Here is a 20,202-nt window from a genome sequence, read left to right on the forward strand (position 1 = left end):
GCAGTGTGTGCCATGACTTCCATTTCTTCTGAATAATAGACTCAGCTCTAGTGAGCTTGTTTCTATCATCCTGAAAAATAGAGGCTGGACATGCTCCAAATTATTTCATTGTATTGGAATGTCTTTGTGTTGTATTATACTGTGAGTGTATGGGCCATTGGCTGAAAGCTGGAATGGAGTTTTGCTTTTTTATGCCTTAAATGATTTCATTATGATTGGATTGGACCCACCTTCTCATAATTTATATTATAGGGATACATTTCATCATGCTGAATACATCAGTATGAAGGTTTACAGTTGGCTCTAAGTTTGCCCTTGCTTTCTAGAAGAGTTTGTTGTCTCACCAGTTGTTGGAAGACAGAAAACACCCAGAGCCCTTTCTGACCCCTAAGAGCAACAGAACAGAGGAGGAGGATTAAGGTCTTTTCCTCAAACAAATGTGAAAATACAAGGGAAATGAGGGGAGAAGGGGCCTAGATGGACAAGGCTTGGTGGCCTCTACTCTTGGCATATAAATTGACCCTAATGTAAAAGGATATTTTTTTAACCTTAAAACAATGACTTTTACCATAACACAGAGTATATAAATTTCCTTAAGAGTCACGGATTTTTTTTTTTAAAGATTTTATTTATTTATTTGAGAGAGAGAGAGAGAGCAAGAGCAGGGTGGGAGGGGCAGAGAGTGAGGGAGAAGCAGACTCCCTGCTGAGCAGGAGACTCCTGGGATCTTGACCTGAGCCAAAGGCAGACACTTAACCAGCTGAGCCACCCAGGCGCCCAAGAGTCACAGTTTGAACTGAGCCACCCAGGCGCCCGAGAGTCACAGTTTCTAATTTAGAAGTGACTAACAGTTAAAATACTTCCTTTCACAGTTGAGAGAACTGGGGCCCAAATGTTGATCGATTGCCTGATAAGTAGTATATCCAGCACTAGAACTCAGCAATCCTGTTCTGTGAGATAATTCATTCTGCCAACATTGTTCTCAAATCTGCAGTAGTTCTGGAATAGAAGACTGATTTGTGGCCCAGAATTGGATCTCTAAATGTGTGAAGAAGGGTCATAGAATGTTAATGATGAAGAAAGACCTAAAGGCTCTTTCCATCCCTATCCAGTGCTCAAATGTCCTCTGCACACTTTGCACGCACCAGGTGGTACCAGCAGGAACACCTCTATTCACACAAACGTGGGCAGTTCATTGTCTTCAACTGCTCAGGTTAACTTTGTATCATTGGATTTTACTGATCTCAGATCTTCTTCCTTAGAACTTGCAACATTGGGACTACCTAGAATAAATCTAATTCCTCTTCCAAATCTTAATCATTCGTGTATTTGACCTTTTATCTGTACCCTCTCCCCCCGCCCCCTCCAAACTGAGCGCCTTTCTTTAACAAGCAGTGAAGCTTCTGCATATTCAACTAGTGACAGGAGTTACTTTCCTTTGACTCCTCTCCCTAGCAAATGACACTGCCATCTGTCTGCTACCCATGCAGGGAACTTGGGAACATCCTTGACTTCTCTTTCTCACTCACATCCCACACGAATCAAGAGAGTCTGCAAATTCTTCCTCCTAAATAGCTCTTCCTTCCTGTCGCAGTTGCATTTACCTGTTGTCCCCATTCAGAAGTTCCGTTTGTCATCTCAAGACTTCTGGTAGCCATCCCATGTTCCACTGTTCCTTCACACCAGGTCTTCATTTCTTTTCACTGCTAGTTCTTTGGGAACTTTCATACATAATTCATTAGACCAGAGAGAAAAACACCTTTAGAGCTGCTAGGTAAATAGACCATATGTGCAGCTGAAGGTTCCTTTGCCCAAATTTCTGTCTGAGCCTGTTTTGTAGATCTGACCTCAAAAGTAGGATTTGATGTCTTCAGAAGGGGGTGTTTGTTTTACTCTCTGGTAGGACTTGATTGGAGAATATTAATGAAATGGCCTGAATTTTCCCTCTGTGTGTTCTTAATATAGATTTTGCCATTAAATCTTCAAATAGGCAGCCATGAATTACATGCATTTAAGGCTAAGGTGTGAATATTTTATTTCATGTTGGCTCCTATTTTCTTTCTAGCATGCAGGCCTTGAGCTCCTTAGGGCAGTGCTCGAATGGGATAAATAACTTTAAGCCCTACATTTGAGAACCTCAATTTCCAGAAAATATGCTCAAAAGTAGTTTCCTAAACATGCCCCCACAAATTTTAATATTGGCTACAATCCCTTTGGGAGGGATTTTTCAGAAATTACCATGTTTTTTTGCTTGCCTATTGTCTGTCTCATATACATTCTTTTGATGTGTAAATTTACTTTCTTTCCTGTGGATTGGGATGATAGTATTTCAGTTTAGGAAAAGTTCATTTTTTGTTTGTTTAAAGTTTTTTTTTTTAAAGTAACGTTTGTACCCAACATGGGGCTCCAACTCAGGGCCCCGAGATCAAGAGTCCCATGGTCTTCTGAGTGAAGGTGCCCCAGGAAAAGTTCATTTTGATCTTCAAAATTCAGTATTTATTTTATATATAGGTAGACACAGATCTGGAGGAACCATCCTAACTGGACATGAACTTCAGCTGGGGACCAGGGGTAGCATCTGGAGGTTGGCATCATGGAAGACAGCCATGGCTTCTTCCCAAACTCTTTCTGAATACCAGTCTCAATTGTACTTTCATATAGGCAGGCCATGGATCTAATCCACTATGGCATTTTTAAAATGCTGCCTCTTAGGTGTTTGATAAAAGCTTGCTAGGTAAATCAGCATAATTTATTATTTATTTATATATATTTTTTAAAGATTTTATATTTAAGTAATCTCTACAACCCACTGTGGGGCTCGAACTCACAACCCAGAGACCAAGAGTTGCATGCTCTACTGACTGAGCCAGCCAGGCACCCCTAAATCAGCATGATATAATGTTAATGTGTTTATTAGGACATAAATTCTCTTTAATTCCGTTTTGGAGGATGTGCATGTTTAAATCTCTATGCTTGGTGCCATAGGAAAAATAAGATATGGTCCTTCCTCTCAGGAGCTTATAATTCTTGTAGGGTTCAGAAACTATTTTTACAAATAAAGTGGAATGCTATAATAAAGACATAGGCCAGGTGATCTTGGCACCTGAGGAAGTAAGGATCATTTGTTACTGAAGGGAAATGGAAACTGGCACATTCTAAGCATTTAACAAATTGAGTGAAGGGGGTGGCACTTGAGCTGGAACCTAGAACTGATGAAAATATTAAAATATTTAACAGTTATGTAGTGATTTTAGTTAATTTTGTTATTTTAGTGTTTAAAAAAAACCAACAAACCAACAATTCCTAAGAGTGTGACTGTTAAAATTGCAGTTCTCCCTTAAAATTTACCTCTTTGCCTCCAATTCTTGGAAATTCAGAAGTTCTAAGGTCCTACCTTTTCTTTGAATATTCAGGGAGGGGACACGATTATTCCTGGCATTTGTGAAAATCTGGATAAAGCTGTTGGCAAGTCTTGCTTGACCTTAGCCTCAGCTTGTACTATCCAGCACTGAAGTTTTGACCCTTTGAAATGCCCCATAATCTGTTCCTTTAATTGCTTTGCTTGTTTTTCTGAAATGGGTTAGAATATAGAGAAAAATAAATCAATAAATTGCATGAAGCTTTTTCTTGGGTCTTATAGTCTCCATTCTCTAATATCTCACATGTGTGGATAGGAGACTACCATTTTGGTGTCACTGAGAAACCTTATTTTAGTTCAGGCTTTTATCTATTTGGTTACTTCCTGAATGTTTCCATGCATGGGGAACTTGCCCTTCCCTGAGTCAGATCGTGCCATTGTTTGCTTACCCGAACTGTCAGCAAATTCTGTGTTAGGTTTCTCTGAAGTTAGCCGGTGTCTAACTTGTATCCTTGGCCCTTATTCTGCCTACAGGATGTGTCATAGGCTCATCCATGGCCAGTCTATCATGTGTTCCTGAGTTGGATTTTCCCTAGGCTGACATTTCAGCCCAGAATTTGAACCCCAGTGAATCATGGGAGGGTAGCCATTAGTTTCAAGTGAGTTCAGTGCATTTTTGGCAGCTTGTTATTCCACTGTCCCTTTAAGGAACTCTGTGGAGATACTCTGTCGCCAACTGAGTCTCCCAGATAAGCTATCCCAGTGGTTCCCTTAGTGTGGTGCCCAGTCCGGCGCTGGGTAGTGTCTTGTCTGTGGAGTTGCAGCAAGTGCCCCATGGCCCCATTCAGTCTTTCTCTTCCATCTCTCTGCCCTACACATTACCTCTCCGGTAATTTGAGAGAGCTGATAAATAGTGTGAGCTAATAATAAACGAGCAGTTGAGAGGCAGTGTGGGACTGGATTTGAAGTCAGATGGTGGTTTTAGTCCTAGCTCTGCCACTAACTGGTGGGATGAAACCCACCAATCTTCTCCTGTACCGTGGGGTCATTATCATGACTGACCTGTTTTCTGTGAGGATTAGATGATCCAAGTACGTGAAAATGCTCCATAAGATGTAATGCACAATCCACATATTAGTTAGTATTTGTGTTTATTATTAACAGTGACGATATTGACAAAAGTAGACTATCTAATTTATAATCAATTATAAATAGCAAATGTGTGAAATTTTATAGAGTGTAACAGGTACTTCAGAACAAAGCAGCTGTTTCTCCTACAGTGTTTATAGGGGCTTTCCTAACCCTAAAATTTTAAAACAAGAGTGTGCTGGTGGCAAACTTGCTCATGAAGTAGGGCCAGTTGCCCACCTTTTTGTCACCCCTACCCCTACAGCTCTGCCAGAGCAGCCTTGGGAGCCCCCACCCCCCTCCCGAGCTCAGAGAGATTTCCCACACAAGAGCTGGTTCACCCTCCATGCTGGGTTTATGAGATCATAGCCAAGGTAGTAAATTATAAGATGCTATAATTCACTTTCCATAGGTGGTCTTGGCTACATTCCACAGCCTTTTGGCTAAAAGGTGGCTGATTTTGAAGCATTGGCACAAACTCAAAATTTCAGCCCAGATGACTGGTTTGCCGAGCAATGAGCAATAGCGTCAACAGATGAGCCATTTGGTTTTTCTGTGGAGGTCTTTTGTGTTTACTTCATGTACATTTAATTTTTACTGTTTTGAGTATTTCTGGAGTGATGGAGAAACACTAATTGCAGGCATTTTTCAGAAATAGAGGTTAGAATTAGTAATTTAATGTACTTACGTTGAGCTTCCCGATTTAGTCTCTCTTTGCTGCTGGATGTTAAAAGTGAGGGTCAGTTTTTTAATCTGAATCCAGGATTTGGGATTTCTCCCCCAAATAGCCCGTCTAATGGTCAGTAGGTTTTATGTGCCCTTTTGTGCAGGGCCCTTCACGTGCATTTTATTATTTTTTTCAAAAAGATTTTTAAAAAAACCCCCAAAACTAGCACCAATCTTGAGCCTAAAGTAATTTCATGTTTACCACAGCATTTCAGATACTATGTAAGAGTTTGGCTCCATGTCCCAAAGCACTCTAATTTTTTTCCTCTTGGTTCCAACGCTTCTCATTTCCACAGGATCCAAGCCAGGCAAGTAATGGAAGCCAAGTGGTACTGCTTGCTTGCCGCGTAGATTCTGACAAATATAGAGTAATTCTTCTATTCTTCAAAGCTGTTACATCTTTGGCTCCAGAACAATTGAGTTTGCAGGCCAAGCATTAAAAATTCTCAACAGCCTAAGATGTAAACATATAATATTTTTCAATATTTTTTATCAGAATGAATTACGCAACTGTTTGCTACAATTTCTGAAACTTTGCCGTCAAAATGTCCGTGTCATTTATCCATGAGTTTGTGTTGTAGGGAACTGTTTTTAAATAAGTGCTTGACTTTTGTGTGTATAGTACAAATTACTTTGCATTCAACGCTGCTGTGTGTGTGTGTGTATGTGTGTTTGTGTGTGTTTTGGTGGTAGTAGTTTAGTGTAGAGGAATGTTCTGCTGTGTTTAAAAATTTAGCTTTCCTAGAACAGATGTTAGCATAATTAACTACTTACTGAAAATTGCTGGCAAGAATGAATTACATTTCACTCAGCATACCCCATTACGTGCACTAGGGCATAGCTAGGATAATTCAGAAAATCATTTCTCCAGGTCTTGGCCGTGCAGACCCACTTTCAGTCCCCCAGTAATTGAGATTGAATTGTGAAATAGTATTTCACTTCATAATCTAGTGAGATTTAATTGGCATGGTTGAAATATCAGAGAATTTCATCTTCAAAGTCAGTGGCAGAAGTGGAGTGAATGTCTGACCATTACAAGTTCAGAGCAATTTCAGTAAAGGAATTAACAGACTGAGTCGGTTAATTCCGAAGCACTAAGTCAGTTTAACACAAGAATTTACACTTTCTTTAGCTGAAAATTTTGAAGCGGTCATTATACTGGGACGTTCTGCAACTTGGATACCTGCAATAGCGGACACGAAGAAACCTTTTTAGGAACTGACCTGGAGAGAACCATTAGCAGAATTGGCTCAAGGAATTGCTAGTGGTCTAAACCCTCACAACTCAGACGGATAACACGATCTGGGACTTCATTTGTACAGTGTATGCCACGCGTTTCCTTTTCGTGAGAAACAAAGCAAGAGGTTTTCGAGCTTGAGAAAGGGAGGCAGAATCTTTGAGGGAACTCAACACATTTAAAAGCTAATTTCTAAATTTAGCTGAAGTTTCTTTTATGTTAAATAAGTGCTTTGCGGCAGGGGGAGGGGGGCAGCTTTCAGTGAAAACTGTAGTTGTATAAATATCAGAAATTCATCTGTTCTCCTTGGTTTCTGCCACCTAGATTCCTTTTCCCCTCCCTTGCTCCTCCCCTCCCTGAGGCACATCAAAAAATCCGGAATAAACCCTGGAGTTATCCAAGGGCCTGAATACCCAATACATTTCCTATAAGTTCTCATTAAGACAGAGATGTTCAGATGGAAAAGCTTAGAACCGATTTGAGTATATAATCTTGAATTATAAATCCCATTCATTGTGAGGCAGTGGAAGTTTTGTCTACGTTACAAAATGAAAAGTGGCTTTTAGCTACCTTTCTCTTTGTAGCCCATGTGAATGTTGTGGGGGGTCACATTATCCAGCTACTGCTTTTGTTCTCTCCTTTTGTAGATGTGGACCTGGGCCAAGTCATTCTTAGTGCCCGTCCCCCACCCCCACACCAACAGTAATCCTGTCCTTTTAAATCAGTCTCAGTTCTTTTTTTTTTTTTTAAATAAAGTCTAATATCTACTTTCTAGTAACTCAAAATCTTTTAGGAATGAGGTAGGAAATAAATGAAATTATAAAAAAAATAGATAAATCTAGCATTTGTGTCTTTGCAGGTGCAGAAATCATGACAGCAGATTTTTAACTGACACTAGATTTCAGGAGTTAGAGCAACCTCCTTCTTGAGTCACTAGAGGAAGGTATCTGTTAGCAACTGTCTGTATGTTGTTAAGTCAGGGTTGTGTAGTTTGCCACCATGCCACCCCCAACCCTCTGTTCCCCGCTTTCATATCTTTTAGCTAATTGCTATGGTGAAAGTAAAATTCTCTAAAATATTTCTGAAGTGTTTGACCGTTTTTACTTAAAATCATGACTTTTTCAAATTGAGAGTTTCTGATTATTAATGTTTGTAAGCATGACTTACCCTTTTAACTGGTCTGTTCTGCACATTCCTTCCCCTTGTAGCCCAAAGCAGATTAATCTTTAAATATCATCTTTGTTGGGGTGCCGGTGGCTCAGTCAGTTAAGCGTCTGCCTTCAGCTCAGGTCATGATCCTGGGGTCCTGGGATCTAGCCCCCCCACGTTGGGCTCTTTGCTCAGCGGGGAGCCTGCTTCTCCCTCTCCCTCTGCCTGCCGCTCCCCCTGCGTGTACTCTCTCTGTCTGTCAAATAAATAAATAAAATCTTTTAAAAAAATATCATCTTTGTTGCAGGAAGACATTCCTGCTCTAGTTGAGGTGAGCTAGACTTCAAAGGCTCCTTAGAGGCCCCGTTGCTATAATAGGAGGCAGAGCTCCACCATTCTCTCCCCACCACCGTCTTGTTCCTCCTTCCAGGAGAGTTCATGTCTGGCCTTGTGGCTGCCTGCTGGGCAGAGATGGGCGTCTTGGAAGGAAAGAGTCCCCCTAAATACAAATTCTTTGTTATTTGTGGATCTCTTGATTATTCTTCCTTCCATTGCTTTGCAGAATGGAGCAGAGGCCGTGGGGAGCAGAAGCCAAGGCACCTAGTAGAACGATGTCGCTGATCAGAGCAAGCAAACAAAGTCAGGGTGGTGCTGCATTTTCAGCTGTCAAATGATCTCTTTATAAATTTTAATACTCGTATTCAGACCTCTGCAGAACTCACGGTGATGTTCTAGATACTCTGTGGTCTGGCACCTGCTCTTTTTCAGCATCTTCCCCACTCGGCGTCCCCCTTTTCCCCTGGCTGACCAGCACCTGCTCTCCCTGGAGGCTAAGTCCAGGCTGCTGAAACCATGCCACCCCCAACCCTCTGTTCCCCGCACAAACCTCTGTCCGAGCGAGTTTCAATCAGGAGGCACTTCGCTGCCAACTTCTCAGCCTCCCACGCTTGACTGTGAGCAACTTGGGGTCTGGGACTGTCATTTGTCTCTATCTTTAGTTAGCACAATGCCCGCATAATAGTGATACTTCTAGATAATTGCTAAAGGAAGCTTCTTTACTTGTAATAAAGCAAAGAAAGAAATAGTCTGCGTTGGCTTAAACGGAGACCATGTGTCATGTCAGCATGTTGTTTTAATTTTATTTTAACTTTTCTAGGAGGCAACTAAGTCTTGTATCTCTGTCCAGCTCTTTAATTACAGGTTCTGGAGGGAGTAGGGGCTAATGATTTGATGTTGACTCAACTTTGAGCATGATAGCGGTAGTGGTTGGCTAGCTGGTAATTTGTAAACTGGACGGGCATTTGAGATGCTATAACAGGAAGCTGACTGGAGTCAATATTGTTCCAAAAGGAGTACAGGTTTAGTCATTGTTCACTTACTTACATTTTTACTCAAGGTTATGTTGTAATGATGACTGGAATTTTTACCTCATTCTAGTGAATTCATGTCTCTTGCCTCCTAAATATCTTTCTGTTGCCCTTTCTCAGGTAATGTCAGGATAAATGTAACATCCACAATTATAATTACCTTTTACTGTAATTATGATTTATTGCCCGTTTCCCCCATCATTTGTACCTTCCATCTGGCTGGACGGCTGATGTCTGTCGGGTTCACTGTAGCACCTAACGGTGCCTGGCGCGGAGTAGGTACTCAAGACCTATTTGGGGAATGCAGTATGGACCTTTGTAATGTATGTCGCTGAGGAGCCACTGAATTTTCAGAGGCAACAAGATGTGTTTGTGCAGTTTTTCACAACCTTGAATTTAGAAGTCTTATGGATTTCATATCCCTTTAAAATTAAATGTCCTACAGTATCACATGTCACCGTTCCTGTACTATAATGGAGAGGCAAAGGCCAAAAATACAGGCAGTTGAAGTACAGATAAGGAAGGGAAAAATGGCCTATGTTGGACACAGTAAAGAGAACTGAACTCACTTTTCAGTGAAAAGCTCAACGTTTATTACCTCTCTGCATGGTCTGAATGCTGTCTTCACCCGCTGTAAGTTAACCAATCCACAGTGCCTGGGCAACTTCATTTTTGGCCAGATTGCTCTGACTACTAGTACATTGTACTGATGGTGAAGTAGGTTTTGGCCTTTTTTTTTTTTTTCTTTCCGCAATTAAATGCTATGGATAGGTAGAGGCGACACTTGAAATGTGTGCTAAGGCAGCTGGGTGATATTGCATTACCATCCTAGGAATACTGGGGAGTGGTTATTTTTAGCTTTCACCTGAGCAAACATGACTCAGTTTGTTGACTTGAATCCATCCAGTCCCCTCTTAAATACACAAACTCTATTAATCCCTAGAACCATGCTAGTGACCAAGTAGGGCCTACATTACATATACCTGTTAGTTAGTTGATTGTGGTGTCTTCGACAGTTGCAGGTAATTTCGACATTTTCCATTTTATTCTTTCCTCTTACAGTAAAAATCCCTCATACTTATTCCTTTTTTTTCTTTTTTTTTAAAGACAGAAATCAATTGTTTTTTAAATTTTAGACACTGTTTTGTGATCCATGTAGTCACAATTTTGGCTATAGCTAGTGAAAACACTTTCTACTAGCCATAAGCTTTGTTTTTAGTTTACTTTGATAAAGGCTTTCTACATAAAGAAGCATCTGGAAATTCACTTTTAGCTGGTGTAGGAAGTAGTCTTCAGTTGTAAATATATTATTGGAAGAACATTAACTGTTCACGTTTGAATAGCAGAATGTTGATTTACTTTCTCAAAAAATCCAAGTGTTTTCCCTTTTGAGCACTACTGGAAAAATTGAAAATGTTGAATTATCTTAAGGTTTTTTTAAGTTATGCAAAAGGTTTTTGAGACTAGAGACTAGAGAACTAATTTATTCAAGCGAGGAAAAATATTTGTGATTCCCATAATATGGCTTGAGATGCGCTTGAGGCTTCTCCAAGTTCACTGCCATGAGATTTATGAAAATATTAGTATTCCTGGGATTTTTTTCTTTATGCAAGATACACTAGACTAATGAAAGAATGAAAATAATTCAGGCTGCTACAAAGGCAGGCGTTCACTGTGTCCATTAAAAATGCAGCCTTTGTGCCCGTAAAGTGTTCAGCTTCTCTGTTATTAAGTTTGGAATGTGGTTTTGGAGCTTAGCTGAGGAACTCAGCTGGTTATTTTTCATTTTGGTCTAAGGAGGGAGAGACTTGTTTTTCAAAAGTGGGGAGGGGAGGAAAAGAAATGAAAAAAGGTTAGGTTCATTTTAGAAGAATCGAAGTTTTAAAATGTAGTAACTATTTTCTGCAGCAAATAGTCAGTTTGAGTATGTTAGCCAAAAATAGAATTCATGAGTTTCGTCTCCCTGTTTATTTCTTCAGCCACATTAAAAAGGGTTCAGTTAAATGTACCGTTTGGTTTTTCTAATGTCGGGGCTGTTTGGCTGAGTCAGGATAACCAAAGTTTGATTGATTCCTATTTCTAATAAGCCAGATGGAATCCAAAATATCTTTGCGATACAGTTTTGAGTTCTAAAGAAAAACTTCCCTTGTATGGATTAGTGGTGCTTCTGTGGTGCACTGAAGGACTTTCAGCTAGAGTTTAGGCGTGCTGTGTTCTCCGGTACATTTGAGTAGACATTCCCACAACTTGCTGCAAACGTAACATTTTACTAAAAATTTACCATTAGGACAGATATTTAGGGATAGAAAAAATATGTATTTGAGCATTAGAAGCAGGGCAAAAAACTTTTGCCTCCTTTTTTTTTTTTTTTCAAGATTTTATTTTTTAAGTAAACTCTACACCCACTGTGGGGCTCAAACTCACAACCTCGAAATCAGGAGTTGCACGCTCCACTGACTGAGCCAGCCAGGTACCCCCACACTCCTGCCACCTAAGTGACTTTCCTCTTGCTTTATGTATTTCTCCAGTTACCTGATCTTACATAAGAGATGATTTCTGCTCATAAAAGGTGTGAAAGCACAGTATGCCAGTTTATCACATGCACAGAATTAAACTTATATTTAAACCACCATAATCTGTAATGTTTTCCTTTTCCTGCTTATTTTCAGAGATACATTTTATAAATATAAATATAAAAAATAAGTATAAAATAGTTTTAAAGTATATTGTACTAGCAGGACCCACATGAAGAAAACTGCAAACATTTCAAAGAGATGTAAGAATGGATTCCAGTTAATAGAAAAGCAATCACTGTTCTTGGATAGGAAAACTAAATGTTGGGAAAGGATGCCAATTCTGTCCACATTCTTTTGTAGATTTAATGTAATTTCAATCAAATCCCAGCAAAAGGATAAAAAGGATAAATTTGAAATGGATTGTGGGAGGGGATTTACTCTGCGAGATACTGATACAAACCATCAACATATATGATTCAAAACAATGTTGTATTGAGCCATGAAGTGACAGTCCAATACATGAAATTGAGCAGATTGTCCAAAAACATCTATAGGTATATGTAAGATAAAGGCGATATCATAAATCAACAAGAAAGGAGAGTCTGTTCAGTAAAAAATAATTTAAATATTTAGAAAAAATAAAACTTGGGCCCTCAATTCATCTTTTATATCACAACAAATTTCAGGTGGATCAACTATTTAAATATTTTTTAAAAATTGTACAAAAATAACTTGAAATTAATAAAGGTGGCTGTTTATTGAATTTGGAGATAAAGAAGGTCTAAGCACAAAAGTATGGGGAAAACATAAAGCTAAAGAGATTTTTTTTTTTAAATTTCATTTATTTATTTATTATTTATTTTTTAAAGATTTTATTTTTATTAGAGAGAGCACATGGGGGGGGTGCTGCAGAGGGAGAAAAAGACTCCCTGCTGAGCAGGGAGCCTGATGCAGGGTTCCATCCCAGGACCCTGAGATCATGACCTGAGCCAAAGTCAGACACTTAACTGAGCCACGCAGGCGCCCTAGGTAAAGAGATATTCTAGAAAATCTGGAACTTCTCTATATTTAAATATGCTGTAAACAAATTTAGACAGAAGATGGAAAAGTTAAATTACTAGCAAAAAATATTAGGCAAAGAATTATTCTTATATATAGACAACCTTTACAAGTTGTGGGGGAGGGATTAGATTATGTAGATTAAATTTGATATATCATGTGACTGATTATTTTGCAAACACTAGTTGAAAAATTTTTATTATATAGAAAATATAATAGCAAATATTTTGCACTTTTTTTTTTTTTTAGAGAGAGCTGGGGGGAGGGGTAGAAGAAGAGGGGGTGAGAATCTTAAGCAGGCTCCACGCCTAGTGCAGAGCCCCTCACTGAGCTCAGTCTTACAACTCTGAGATCATGACCTGAGCTGAAATCAAGAGTTAGATGCTTAACCTACTGAGCCACCCACTTGCCCCGAGTTTGTACTTTTATCGTTCGCTTGTTTAGTGTATACAGTGACTTGCAGAGGTACATATGATTATTATTACCATTTAAGAAATGATAAAATTAATACACACATAGGTTTAATAATTCACCCAAAACTTTCTTAGTGTGGATTGGTGGTGACAGAAGTAGGAATGAGGGAACCAGGCAGGTTGGCTCCAGAGCGGGTGGGACTCACCACTGTGCTACTCTGCTTCTTTACATGAATAAAAAGAAAAAACTCTAAAACTATGGATGGTGTGATCCTGTTTTATAGAAATATATGTTAATATTAGTGTCTTTTAAAGTTCTATAATGTAATTCGTTTATAAATTTTTATCTAATTACACACTCATAGAAAAGATAGTATTTTGATATTTTTCCAACAGTGGTTACTTCCCTCTAGTGGGATTTTGGGTAAATGTTGTTTTGAAGTTTAAAATCTCTGTATTTTGTAGATTTTCTTTTATAATCCTATAACCGCTTTATAATCACAAAACGGTGTTTTTAAAAAATGTTGTATAGTTCAGATGTGATGATCTCTTTTGAAGTGCACAGATCAAATGCATGGATTGGGTGCCTCTGAAGTACAGTCTGCTTCTGTTCCCACCTCTGACAGTTACCACACTAAGTGAGGGCCTGAGGTCAATGTAGTTCTTTCTTTCCATCAAATGCGCTGTTAGAACTAAGAAGAATCTTAGAAACCAACTGTCTTGGCCAGTCTTAGAAACTAACCATCTTGTTTCTCACATGAGGGTCCTGAAACTACGCAATTTCACCAATTTACCCAAGATGAACTGACAGTCAGTTGTTCAACCAGCTTCTGAGCAGGTCTTCTGACTTCAGACGCTGTGCTCTGTGAAGTCCCAGAGCCCTCCAAACCCTCAGGCAGGTAGAAACAGAAGCACAGTAGATTTTTGTGACATTTGTTTGGAGTAAGGAAGTACCTGGACCAAAGTGGTTACAAATGTATTCTTTCAGTGAAAATGACAGTGATTGAAAACCTAATGGGAAGACTCTTGGAGATACTTTCTGACACCTGTGGAGGTCACTGAAGGCTCCTCACCTGGATTTGGGGGATCCCTAGGTATTACTGATCCCAATTAGAGAAGGCAGTATGAAAACTGGAGGCGAACGTTAGCTCACAAATGAGCACTTAAGTGGATGATTTTTCTTTCTTTTTTCTTTTTTTAAATTTTTTAAAAGATTTTATTTATTTATTCGACAGAGACAGCCAGCGAGAGAGGGAACACAAGCAGGGGGAGTGGGAGAGGAAGAAGCAGGCTCATAGTGAAGGAGCCTGACGTGGGGCTCGATCCCATAACGCCGGGATCACACCCTGAGCCGAAGGCAGACGCTTAACCGCTGTGCCACCCAGGCGCCCCCACAGTGGATGATTTTTCTAAACCAGAAAACCCTTTTCTTTTCAGCCCCAGGGCCCACGACGGCAGTGTCCTACATGTCGGTGAAATGTGTGGATGTCCGTAAAAACCATCACAAGACAAAATGGCTAATGCCCTGGGGACCCAACCAATGTGACAAGATCCGAGACATCGAGGAAGCAATCCCAAGGGAAATCGAAGCCAACGACATCGTGTTTTCTGTCCATATCCCCCTTCCCTCCATGGAGATGAGCCCTTGGTTCCAGTTCATGCTGTTTATCCTGCAGCTGGACATCGCGTTCAAGCTGAACAACCAAATCAGTAAGTGTTTTCTCTTCTCACTCCTTTCCTACCTTGGACACTCTCTCTCTTCCAGTTCTTTCAGAGCCAGTTCTAGTAACAGTAAAATGAGAATATTAAGAACAGAAAATTACTGACTACTTAACTACTTGCTAGGTCCTTTTCTGAATATCCTGCTTGTACTAACCCATTGCCTATTCCTAGCAATTTAGTGAGGTAGGTCTTACTGTTTCATTCTACAGATAGAAACCTTGGGTCCCCGTGAGGTTGCTCAAGGTCAGAAGGTGAGAGAGTGGAAGGGCTGGGATTCAAACCCAGACAGCCTGGCTTCAAAAGCCTTGCCCTAAACGCCACCTTTCATCACCTTTGTAGTGTTAGGTCGGAGCTCACCCCAGCGGAGTGATTTGAGGATTTCGGAAAGGTCCCATATTTCAAAATGTCTTTTTCCACTAGACTTTGAGAAAAGTCATTGTCTTAGTAAAGATCCTCATCAAAATGGGATTGCCACCCCACGAGCACTCATTTTCCCATAAAACCAGGGTTGGTTTTTTGTTTTGTCTTGTTTTTGTTTTTTGTAGCTTACTACTTACGTGTGGTTCAAGATTCTGAGGGCCGGGACATAGAAACATTTCATGAGGAGGAGATTATATGTGGCATTTGAGAACAGTATAGGAAACCTTAGGTTGAGAAGAAAACATTTTTTACTGACACAGGATGATGGGTGAGATGGAAAGAGAAAAAAGTGTGTTGAAGACCTCTCTACCTGGGGCCTGTCCTTGGATTAAAGCACTTTTTCTAATTCTAATTTTCCTGTATCAGCAATAATCTCCATAAATAATCATTAAATTTATTTTGTTTAGGAGTTGCCAGTGTATGTGCTTGATGGGACATCTTATCGGGAACAAACAGATACTCTGAGATAATTTCCAGAATGGAGAGACGCCTCCATTCATTCAGTCTCTTACCTTACAGTTATTTTAAACTGTAGTGCCTTTTGTTTGGAGTGCCTACTACTGCCAGGCACCGTGCTGATGGCTAGACATATGGATACAGGTGAAGACACTGTCCTTTAAGGGGCTTATGGTCAAGTGCAACGATGGGCAAATAAATGATCATGCTGGTATGATGTGCTAGGGACTGCAACCAAAGTATGCACAGGAGCTGTGGAAATACAAAGAAAGGGCTTTAGAACATGGTAAGGGAAGTCTGCCTTGGTGTGTGTGTGTGTGTGTGTGTGTAGAGCTGAGCAAATAGATATTTAAAGTGAGTGAAAACTCTGACAAGACGTTGGGGGTGAGGGTGAGGACAAATAGAAGAACATTCTAGATAGAAGGAATGGCTGATAGGAAGGTCCAGATTTGCACAACAGCCCAAAGCATTCAGTGGTATTTCACATTTCGCATGACCACATTTTCTTGCCTATTGTCGTCTTCGTTGGTTGTGTAACACATTTGTTTGTTCACTCATTCAAACTTTATTACATCCCAACCATATGTTAAACACTAAGTACTGAGGATACAAGACTGAACAAAACATGTCCTTTTAAGGAGTTGGGAAAGACAGTGGTTGGGAAACAGAAAAGAAAGAAAGGTATGTGCTGCAATGAGGGGAATAAGCAATGTTGTGATACTGTGATTTATAAGAAATATATATTTGGGCATCCCGATCACCAAAATATATTTCTCAAATATATTTGGTCTTTACCCACAGTTCCTGGCTCTCAGTTCCCAAACCCTTGGACTTTCCTGAGTGATAAGTACCATGGGAGCATCTTTTGTTGTAATATTTGGTCTCTTGTCCTCAGTTCCTGAAAAAGCATCAGAAGCCATAAAGGTGAAATGGGTGTCTTGTTCCTAAGAAGCCTCTTTCCACCACAACTGGGTTTATGTTAATGAGGTGACTTTTGGAAAGCACCCAGGGGTCAGGGCTGGTTGCCAGAGGAACCAACCATGAATAGAGAGGTGGCACTTTCAGTTCCGCTCCTGATTTTCAAGGAGGGGAGAGGGGCTGGAGGTCGACTCAACTCAGTCACCAATAGCCAATGATTTAATCAGTTGTATGTATGTAATGAAACCTCCATAAAAACCCCAAAGGAATGGAGTGCAGAGAGAGCTACCAGGTTGGGAAACCAGAATGCTTCCTTATGCCGCCCTGCCGGGCCCCAGACTCTGAGGAAAGAAGGCATTTCATTAGGGACCTTGTCCATGTATCTCTTACCTAGCTGTTGGTTCATATCCTTTTTCGTAAGTCAGTAATCTAGTGAGTAAAGGGGTCTTTTTAATTCTTTGAACTGTTCTAGCAATTTAAACCCAAGTAGGGGCTTGTGGGAACGTCCCATTTTATAGCCAGTTGGTCAGAAGCACAGGTAGCACCCTGGGCTTGAGATTGGCATCTGAAGTGGAGGACACTCTGTGGGATGGAGCCCTTAACCTGGGGGATTACATGCCATCTCCAGGTAGATAGCGTCAGAATTGAGTTGTGTTGTAGGATACTCTGCTGGTATCTGAGAATTGTTGGGTATGTGGGGATCCCCGCCTCCAACACACACACAACACATCTTATTTGGTGGTCAGAACCTATTACATATTTTAACAAATGAATTACTTCCCAGCAAATATATTTTTTAAAGATTTTATTTATTTGAGAGAGAGAGAGTGTGTGCCTATGCGTACACAGGGTGGGGAGGAGCAAAAGGAGAGGGAGAAGTGGGCTCCCCACTGAGCAAGGAGCCCAATGTGGGTCTCAATCCCAGGACCCCACGATCACGATCACGACCTGAGCTGGAGGCAGACGCCCAGCTGACTGAGCCACCCAGGTGCCCCTACTTTCCAGCAAATATTAATCCTTAACATTAAAAATGCCTTCATTGGTGAGGCTTTAACTAAAACATTTCTGTATCTAAATGAATTTGTATGTGTCTTATGTTCTTTCTCTCTCAAGTATGTATTCTGCCTCCGAAATATATTTTATCTTCATCTAGAAAAGATTGTACTAAAGATTCTTCTTTTTAAAGATTTATTTATTTATTTATTTATTTATTTATTTATTTATTTGACAGAGAGAGACAGCCAGCGAGAGAGGGAACACAAGTAGAGGGAATGGGAGAGGAAGAAGCAGGCTTCCAGTGGAGGAGCCTGATGTGGGGCTCGATCCCAGAACACCGGGATCACGCCCTGAGCCGAAGGCAGACGCTTAACGACTCAGCCACCCAGGCGACCCTGTACTAAAGATTCTTATCTTAAAAAATTGTTAAATTTCCTGTAACATAAGCACCCATACCTAATAGGGGTGCACTAAAAAATTAAGATAGCCAGAGTTTTCAGCTACCTTTGAAGGGTCTTTGAGCAGATAAAGTAATCTAAGAACTATATATTTTAAATTACTTTCAGTCATTTGGTGTTACATGTATATTCTTTTTAAACTTTTCCATTTAAGGTGATACAGGTTTTAGCTAGAATTTGAGATCTTGACAAACCCTCAGAAAGAAATCAATGACTTACTCTTTAAAAGCTCGTTATTACTTAATCAGTTCCAAGATTTCATCAGACGTGGTGACATTAGAGGGAAATTTACAGTAGTAAAAGTGGTTAGAGAGTATGTATATTATATCTGATTATTGACAGAAGATATTCCATGTGTGTTATGTAAAAAAAATGTAATCCTGGTTTGAAAAAGCGATTTTAAACAGAACCCCTACTTTTCACCTTTTAAACATAAACATTTAAAAACCTACAATTGTCTTTCAGTGCTAAGTCTAAAAAGTAACCAGTTGAACTTTGAAGTGGTGACAGTTTTAAAACAATAGTCTGCAGGAGCTGGGGAGAGGGGAAGCCCATTGAAGGGAATCTAGAGACGTACAGATGCTCGGAAGCAGGAGTAATTGAGCTTTTGGTGAATAGCAATGACAAATCCCGTGCAGACCTGTCTGTCAAAATCTGTGATTGGGCCAGTGCTAACTTGTCCTGAATATTTCAAAGGCTTGGAATTAACCTGTTTGTCAGGGCATAGACATGATGCTTCTGCAGAGTTGTAAGGGACATCAACAAAGGGGAAATGGAGGGGAGGATGAGTACCCTGAAAAGGGTGTCCGCGAAAAGTCCGCCGAAACATCTGGCACCTGCATATATGGTTAATCATTGGGAAAAATGAATGCTTACCTATGTGATGGGCTTCGATTTTTCTGTGACAGGAAATTCTGTTATTTGAAAATATCCTCTGAAGTGGGTGTACTTCATTCTTTTTAAAGTGTATTATCAGTCACTCCATGTATGTATGTATTTGTGAAAGACAGGTTTGGATTGGCTAAGATGGTGCCTACTTGTAAAAAGGAATGTCACTCTACTGATTACAACTGCAAGTCACATACTTTGCATAACCTCAGACTCTCCATGGGGCTTCTTTTGAGGAACCTGGGTGCAGAGATAAAAGAAAGTTGGTTTTTTTTTTGACATGTCTCTACCCAGCTTTCAAATCTACAGGCTATTGAAATAGAAGCACTGAGATTCATTGGCAGAAAGCCTCAGGACAGATTGATCTGTGTTGAGTCGTAAATCTAGAATTTGAAGGAGTTTAAAAATTCCTTAGTCTGGAAAAATACTGGAAAATGCTGTGGGGTAGGAAAGGCCAGCCCGTCTATTCTGTTCTTGGGTAATGAAGTCATTATGTTTTGCCTTGAGCCCTGTGCTGTACGCTAGGATCGAGTGTTAAGTGCTTGTTTCATTACTGCAGATGACGACATGAAATGACGGAATTATTTCTATAACTGACAAGTGATTTTTCTTCTCCCAAACTGAAAACATTTCTGTAAAACATATTTCTAGTCAAAAAAATAATTAGAATGGTACTATTACCCCGTTTTCTAGTTCCATACCTGAGCGTCCCGCCTAACTTTCTACAAAGTGATTGTGCTCTTCCGTTTGTGTATCACGTGAGGACCATAAGAATAAAAGAACAGTCTGTTAACTGTAAAAAAACAAACTTATCTAAAATGATTAGGGGTAAATTTACAGAGGGAAGAAAGTCTCTGAACTTATTCTTGGCCGTTAGCAAGAGCTGTGGTTCTTAATTCTATGTTTTCAGATGCCTCTTGGAAAGAATCCACAAAGAGAGCTTAATGGGGGAGAGGATTCCATAGGCCGTGAAACTACCAGCTAATGATGGATCCAGGCCATTGGTACAATGGTATTCGTGTGGCTGGATTTCCATACTTTATCAGATAGTCCTTTTTAAGAAAATATGTTGTAGCAACTACTAAGAAGAAATCTAATTCTGCTCTCTCACGCCTTTCAAAAAGAGACCTTCTTTGAATCATGACCATGTTATAGTCTCTGTTTATAAGAAACATTTCTGATCAGATAGATTTTTTTCTTTTAGATTTATTTATTTATTTGAGAGAGAGAGAGCTGGCAGGGGGTGGGAAGGCAGAGGGAGAAGGAAAGAGAGTCCTAAGTAAACTCAACACCCAGCGTGGAGCCCCATATGGGGCGCTGGTCTTGATCTCAAGACCCTGAAATCACCACCCAGGCCTCAGAGTCCAAGGCTAAACCAGCTGTAACCCCTG

At 40.1% G+C, this 20,202-nt stretch overlaps 1 protein-coding gene across 1 annotated transcript in view; it reads left to right on the top strand.

Annotated features, from left to right (window-relative positions):
• Positions 1-20,202, top strand: part of WLS (Wnt ligand secretion mediator) — a 98,791-nt gene that overhangs the window by 27,175 nt on the left and 51,414 nt on the right. Inside the window, exon 2 of the mRNA XM_026497839.4 lies at positions 14,391-14,663. Coding sequence (XP_026353624.2) covers positions 14,391-14,663 — 273 coding nt within the window. The remainder of the gene's footprint in view (positions 1-14,390; positions 14,664-20,202) is intronic.

Source organism: Ursus arctos, unplaced genomic scaffold (genome assembly GCF_023065955.2).
Source record: "Ursus arctos isolate Adak ecotype North America unplaced genomic scaffold, UrsArc2.0 scaffold_12, whole genome shotgun sequence".
NCBI classification, from domain to species: Eukaryota; Metazoa; Chordata; class Mammalia; order Carnivora; family Ursidae; genus Ursus; species Ursus arctos.